General features: G+C 43.6%; 2 protein-coding genes across 2 annotated transcripts in view; one reads left to right on the top strand and one right to left on the bottom strand.

Moving 5' to 3' along the window:
* The window catches only part of psmc6 (proteasome 26S subunit, ATPase 6), an 8,714-nt gene extending 6,061 nt beyond the window's left edge, over nt 1-2,653 (top strand). Inside the window, exons 12-14 of the mRNA XM_053489064.1 lie at nt 1,358-1,438; nt 2,080-2,151; nt 2,255-2,653. Of these exons, the coding sequence (XP_053345039.1) occupies nt 1,358-1,438; nt 2,080-2,151; nt 2,255-2,373 (272 nt within the window). The 3' untranslated portion in view covers nt 2,374-2,653. The remainder of the gene's footprint in view (nt 1-1,357; nt 1,439-2,079; nt 2,152-2,254) is intronic.
* A 960-nt stretch (nt 2,654-3,613) lies between these two features.
* Nucleotides 3,614-7,500, bottom strand: part of cgrrf1 (cell growth regulator with ring finger domain 1) — a 5,585-nt gene continuing 1,698 nt past the window's right edge. Inside the window, exons 3-6 of the mRNA XM_053489065.1 lie at nt 6,642-6,819; nt 5,885-6,032; nt 5,659-5,766; nt 3,614-5,409 (exon numbers count right to left, since the gene is read on the bottom strand). Coding sequence (XP_053345040.1) covers nt 5,086-5,409; nt 5,659-5,766; nt 5,885-6,032; nt 6,642-6,819 — 758 coding nt within the window. The 3' untranslated portion in view covers nt 3,614-5,085. The remainder of the gene's footprint in view (nt 5,410-5,658; nt 5,767-5,884; nt 6,033-6,641; nt 6,820-7,500) is intronic.

The raw sequence follows: 7,500 nt of genomic DNA, 5'->3' as shown, positions 1-7,500 counted from the left end.
CCCTAACCCTCTACATCACTAAAGTTTCGAGGCTGTCTCTGTACAACTTTGAGCGTCAGCTCCCTCAGTAGGTTTTCTACTGGATTAGGGTCTAGAGACTGACTAGTCCACTCCATGACCTTCATGTGCTTCTTCTTGAGCCACTCCTTTGTTGCCTTTGCTGTATGTTTTGGGTCATTGTTGCGCTGAAACATCCATCCACGACCCATTTCCAGTTTCCCGGCAGAGGGAAGGAGGTTGTCGCTCAGGAGTTCACGATACATTTCTGTCGGTCCATTTTCCCGTCGATGCGGTGAAGTTGTCCTGTGCCCTTAGCAGAAAAGCAAAACGTTTCCACCCCCATGCTTGATGGTGGGGACGGTGTTTTGGGGCCATAGGCAACATTTTTCTTCCTCCAAACACGGCGAGTTGAGTTAATGCCAAAGAGCATAATTTTGGTCTGATCTGACCACAGCACCTTCTCCCAGTCACTGTCTGAATAATTCAGGTGTTCATTGAGAAACTTCAGACGGGCCTCCACATGTACCTTCTTGAGCAGAGGGACCTTGTGAGCACTGCAGGATTTTAATCCATTGCAGTGTAATGTGTTTCCAATGGTTTTCTTGGTGACTGTGGTCCCAGCTACTTTGAGGTGATTAACTAACTCCTCCTGTGTAGTTCTGGGATGATTTCTCACCTTTCTCAGAATTATTGACACCCCACGAGGTGAGATCTTGCGTGGAGCCCCAGACCGAGGTTGATTGATGGTTTGTCAGTTGTCACCTTCTCTCCCAGATTCTTGCTAATGGTTTTGTAGCCCATTCCAGCCTTGTGCATGTCTACAAAATTTTGTCTCTGACATCCTTGGACAGCTCTTTGGTCTTTCCCAAGTTGGACAGTTTGGAGTCTGCTTGATTGATTGATTCTGTGGACAGGTGTCTTTTATACAGGTGACTAGTTGAGACAGGTGTCTTTAATGAGGGTGACTAATTGTGTAGGAGTGTCTAACCACCCTGTGGGAGACAGAACTCTTAATGGTTGTTAGAGAGTTTAAATACTTATTTCACTCAATGAAATGCAAATCAGTTTCTATCTTTTAAAGTTATTTATTACATTTTCCTTTTGATGTGACTGTCTGTCTGTTACTGTTAAAATAAACCTACAATTAAAATGATTCTGTTCTGAGACTTTTCATTTATTTGTCATTGGATAAACTTAGACACACACACAGGCTCACACACACACACTCTCTCATACACACACTCTCTCATACACTCTCACAAACACTTACACACACACGCACACACACTACTTATTGTTTTTATAAACACTGCTGTATGCTGACTCCTGTGTGTGTGTGTGTGTGTGTCTGTGTTAGATATTGAGTTGCCGAATGAGCAGGCTCGTCTGGACATCCTGAAGATCCACTCGGGGCCGATCACTAAACACGGGGACATTGGTGAGAGACAGACACACACACACACACACACACACACACACACAGAGAGTGAAATCTAAAAATAAATAAATAACTGACCTGAGTAAGATCACATTGATAAGAGGTTCTGAATGGTGATTAAATTTCAGTGAACAGTGTCTCTGTGTGTCTCTGTCTCTGTGTCTCTGTCTGTGTGTCTGTCTCTGTGTCTCTGTGTCTGTCTGTCTCAGGGTAAACAGACTCACTATAATACCCATCCCCCTCCACCACACCCCAGACTCACTCAGACACGGGTCCGAGTACCCAAAGCGCTGTACTGTAGTGTGATGTAGTGATACCTGTGAAGATTAACTCCTGATCTACTGTCCCCACGTCCCCCACATGTCTCACTTTAACACTCAGACCAGAGCAGTGATATAACCCTGCACTGCTGTTATAGAGAACTAATCAACACCTCCTGACCAATCAGAGTGCAGGACTGTGCAGGACAGTCTGAGGACATTTACCACTTTAACCAGTGCTGTCTCTGTGACGAGACCTGAACCCTGACTGATACACCTCATGGACACTAGTCCTGTGGAGATAGATATGAACATGTGCTGTGTAAATGTGTGTTCTGTGTATAATTAAGTGTGTGTGTGTGTGTGTGTGTGTGTGGTCAGATTACGAGGCGATCGTGAAACTGTCTGATGGATTTAATGGAGCTGACCTGCGTAACGTCTGCACAGAAGCTGGTAACTGAACCTCACACTGATCTCTGTCTGATTACACCAGTGTGTGTGCAGTGTTTACAGTGTGTGTGTGTGTGTGTGTGTGTGTGTGTGTGTTCCTCCACAGGGATGTTTGCTATCCGTGCTGATCGAGACTTCGTCACTCAGGAGGACTTCATGAAGGCGGTGAGGAAAGTCGCAGACTCCAAGAAACTCGAGTCCAAACTGGATTATAAACCTGTCTAGAGGAAAACCATACACACACACTCTTACACACACACACACACACACACTCTTACACACACACACACACACACAGGGATGAGTAAATGCTTTCTCTTTGTTTGTATTATGTGGTATAACACAATGATTTCAGTCATAAACACACTGCATCTAGTGTGTGTGTGTGTGTGTGTGTGAACTCATCACCCACCTTCAGAAGGCTGCCTGTGTAGTGTGCCTTCTTAGGGTCCCTATTGTAACGTCTGTGTTTAATCTGAAATAAATCATTACTCCTTGTTTATCACCTCGTCAAACGTTCCTACTGTATCTGTGTGTGTGTGTGTGTGTGTGTGTTCTCTTTATAGAACTGTAATTAGTCATGTGTTTAACTATGATTAGCATTATTTAAATGTGACTCCAGAGGTGGGAGGTAATGAATTATATTTACTGTAACTGTAGTTTTTTGTGTACTTTTACTCTTTGAAGTAGTTTTTTGTGTTATTTTACTTGTCCTTAAGTATATTTTGTACTTCGCTTTAAATTATATTCGTTACTGAGTAAAAAATAAAATAAATAAAATAAAATAAGAGGGAAGTAAAACCCCATTTCAGCCCCTAAACCCCTGCACTGATGAACTGGAGGACGAACAGAGTTTGGAGAACAAACGCACTAAATTCATGAGAACATGGAGACGGACGAAACACACCCAGTGATACAGAACCAGCTGAAAGTGAAACACCATCAAACTCTTATAAATAAACCTGGTCATATTTAAGAGATCGCTCTGATGTCAAGTGCAGGAAAGGCAACAGCTTTATTATACCGTGTTCACTGTGTTTACCAAAGTCAACATCAAACCTGCACAAACATCATGATGTAATGTTATATTACCTGTATCTTCAGTTCACATAATTGTATAGTTGTGTTGTATCTGTGTGTGACATTGTTAATGTTGTTTAGCTCGAGGGTCAGTAATTAACAGGGACAACTCACAGCTGAGCCAGTTCTACTCCAGTGTCACGGTTTACCTGTCATATCAAATGAAAGAAAAGTGATTTTTTAAAAATCTACAGGCGTATTTTTATTATCAGTGCAAACTATTTCATGCCTTTTAGTCTGGGACTAGCCTTAAGCCCGGGCTGTAAAACCTGGGGAGATGGTTTTTGTTGCTCAGTGTATCTTTCTGCTCTTTCAACTTTGACTCTTTCCACCTCTGACAAACTCAATCATTAAAATGATGAAAACAAACGAATATAACAAACCATTTAACACAAATTTCACTTTTATTTCATTTAGTTTAAAGTAACACTCGTCTGGTTTGTGTTTATTTAAACACTGATGATGTTAAACTCGTCTCAGACCTTCAGAATATTTACATCTTTAATATCAGTAATAAATATATTAATAAAAGCTGAGGATTACATACAGAACATTACACAGTGCACAAGTCTTATTCACATATACAGCACATCCCATCATGCACTGCAGCAGGTCGGACCCTGTATGTTTTACCCATAATGCACCACAGACCATAGTGAGAAGGGTGTGTGTGGTTAGGGACACGCCCACAGAACTGAATATATTTTGGACATGGAGCGGCAGGACGAAGTCTCGCTCCACTACAGGAACCTTTATGATTATCAGGAAACGTTTTACTTCCAAGAACCCAGTTTGTTTATTTTCAGGAAGTTAGAAAGACTGGAACTTTATGGAAAACCTGGGTTTTTTGGAGAACCTTGGGTTCTTCCAGCTAAGACACTTAACTGTTTTTTCATTTCTTTTGAATGTTTTTTTAATGCAAAGTAAATAAGGGCCAGGTGTAGCTCAGTGGTTAAGGCATTGGACTACGGTTCAGAAGATCCCAGGTTTAAACCCCACAATCACCAGGTTGCCACTGTTGGGCCCTTGAGCGCGGCCCTTAACTCTCAACTGCTCAGATGTATAATGAGATAAAAATGTAAGTCACTCTGGATAAGAACATCTGCCAAATGTAAAACATTTTCATTTAACTTTAGTCTGGAAACTGTGTGTATGTGTGTGTACTCGCAAACCTGTTAATGTGGGGACATCGACCGGAATACACACCCATCAAGTGGGGACCTAAAATCAAGTCCCACTTTATTAATCACTTGAACCACAGAATTGGCAAAGTCTGTGAGATGTTTATTTAATGAGTTATTGAGTTAATTAACTTTAATAAGGTGAAGCCTGGCCAGTTCCTCTGGTGTTCCTCAGCAGTGTTAGAGTTCTTACTGAGCGCTTAAAAACGGAAACTTGTTTCCAGGAACAAATGTTTAATCTCAGTTCAATTTTTAAAGTTTTGGATGAAATCCATCAAATCTTAAAAAATGAGTTAATAAATAAACATTAGGTTAGAGTTATATCTTGTCCTTTATATAAAGTTTTAATATTTTAACCTCATGAGGTTCACATGTGAAGGTTGTGTAATAAAACCTGATTTAATCGCAGCTACGCTGTCCTGCTCCAGTTTATTTTTTAACTTATTAGAGATAAAGAGATCAGAAACAGTAATGATCATCAAGTGAAGTGTGTGAGAGCCCTGGGAATGTGTGTGTGTTTTGAGTTTTGTTTTGTCAGCTTCAAACGATAAATCCAAAAGTTCCTGAACTGCACCTTTAGTTCCTCCAAAGAGTTCCTGATGTTATTTAAAACAGTTAAAAATGAACAAAATCATTAAAATAAATCTTTTGTAAAAGCAGTTCTGTGATTTTGAGGTTATAAGCCCCGCCCCTCAGGACAGGGGGGCGTGTCTGTGGGCGGAGACAGGGTGAAGGACTCACAGACGAAGGCTCGGCACATGGGACAGTGCTGAAACCTGCACACACACTCGTCACACACACACGCGTGACGACACGGCAACAACACGCGGTTCACCGCCGCATTCTGACACACCACACAGTCCCGCCCTACAGCTCCTGGCCACGCCCCTTCTTCTTCCTCTTCTGACCCCGCCTCTTCATCCTCGCGGTTGTTTTCCTCTGGCTCGGGCGGTTCCTCTGCAGGGGCGGGGCTTGTTCCATCTGTGGACATGAAGAGCGGCTGTGGAGGAGAAGAGGGGAGGAGCCGGGGGGGGGTTAGAGATGATGGGATGAGTTCCAGTGAGACGTGAGGCAGTGAGACAGTGAGATGTGAGGCAGTGAGACAGTAAGACAGTGAGGCAGTGAGACAGTGAGGCAGTGAGACAGTGAGGCAGTGAGACAGTAAGACACTGAGACAGTGAGACAGTGAGACAGTAAGACACTGAGACAGTGAGACAGTAAGACAGTGAGGCAGTGAGACAGTCGGTACCTTCAGGTCGAACATGTTTCCATCAGCAGTGAGCAGGAGGTGGAACAGGACCCTGACAGAGAGGCGGTACTTATCATCAGGAACATGAAGAACCGTAAGACTCGCCACCTGCAACATCATCATCATCATCACTGAGAACATCACTGAGAACATCAATGGGGTGTAGTGAGGATGATCATTACGATGTGAACAAAATAGTGTGTGTGTGTGTGTGTGTGTTACTCACAATGTCGTAGGTTTCTCTATCCTCAGTGTTAGCTAGCGTAAGAACAGCGACTAGCGGATAGCGATCTCTCGGCAAGAAACCGAAATCTGTCACTCCGAGATCAGGGGGCATCTGAGTGACGCACTCTGACCTTTGACCTTTACCCAGGCTGACGTCATCGTCAAGGATCAACTCACACACACTCAGTAACAATCACAATTACAGTGACATTACACATAACATTCAGTTACAATCAGTGTTACAGTGAGTGTGTGTAAGAGTTTTACTGAGTGTGTGTGTGTGTGTTAGAGTGTAAGGATACGTGAGTGTGTGTGTGTGTGTTAGAGTGTAAGGATACGTGTGTGTGTGTGTATTAGAGTGTAAGTATATGCGAGTGTGTGTGTGTGTGTTAGAGTGTAAGGATACGCGAGTGTGTGTGTGTGTGTGTTAGAGTGTAAGGATACGCGAGTGTGTGTGTGTGTGTGTGTGTGTGTGTGTGTGTTAGAGTGTAAGGATACGTGAGTGTGTGTGTGTGTGTGTGTGTGTGTGTGTGTGTGTGTGTGTGTGTTAGAGTGTAAGGATACGTGAGTGTGTGTGTGTGTGTGTGTTAGAGTGTAAGGATATGTGAGTGTGTGTGTGTGTGTGTGTTAGAGTGTAAGGATACGTGAGTGTGTGTGTGTGTGTGTGTGTGTTAGAGTGTAAGGATACGTGAGTGTGTGTGTGTGTGTGTGTGTGTGTGTGTGTGTGTGTGTGTGTGTGTGTTAGAGTGTAAGGATACGTGAGTGTGTGACAGTACACATACTGTCCCTGTAAACTCTCCTGGATCAGCCGTGCTGTGTTCAGTCTGCGTGTGTGTCGATGTTCCTGTAGAGTGAACTGTAACGCCTGGACACTGCAGCCCCAATAACAACTCAACACACACTCCTCTAAACAACACACCTGCAGGCACACACCATCTAAAAGAACACACACACACACACAGTTTAGTGTTGGAGGTTTCATGGCTAAATGTGACCATCCTGGTGTCTGATCTTCACTGCCTCACATTCCACCAGTAAGATCAGAGTGTGAAGGTTTAATTATCAGAGTAACAGCACAGTTTTGTTTAAAATATTGCAATGCACACAACATTATGGGTGACGTATCAGAGTTTAAAAGAGGACACATTGTTGGTGTGCGTCTCTCTGGCGCGTCTGTGACCAAGACATCGAGTCTTTGTGATGTATCATGAGCCACGGTATCCAGGGTAACGTCAGCAGAAGGACGAACACATCCAACAGGAGGAACTGTGGACGCAGGAGGAAACTGTCTGAGAGGGAGGTCCGGGTGCTAAAACATAAAACCACGGCTGCCCAACTCACCGCAGAATTAAATGTGCACCTCAACTCTCCTGTTTCCACCAGAACTGTTGGTCTGGAGCTCCACAGGGTCAGTGTACACGGCCGGGCTGCTGTAGTCAAACCTTTGGGCACTCGTGCCAATGTCTAACGTCGGTTTTAATGGTAGCAGGGAAAATCTTAGACTGTGGAGAACGTGAAACATGTATTGTCCTCTGATGAGTCCTAGGGTTCACTGTCTTTCCCACATCCGGTGGAGTTACGGTGTGGAGAAGCCCCAAAGAAGCGTACAGTACCACC

Source organism: Clarias gariepinus, chromosome 27, assembly GCF_024256425.1.
Source record: "Clarias gariepinus isolate MV-2021 ecotype Netherlands chromosome 27, CGAR_prim_01v2, whole genome shotgun sequence".
Classification (NCBI taxonomy): domain Eukaryota; kingdom Metazoa; phylum Chordata; class Actinopteri; order Siluriformes; family Clariidae; genus Clarias; species Clarias gariepinus.
This window is presented reverse-complemented; position numbering and strand designations above follow the sequence as displayed.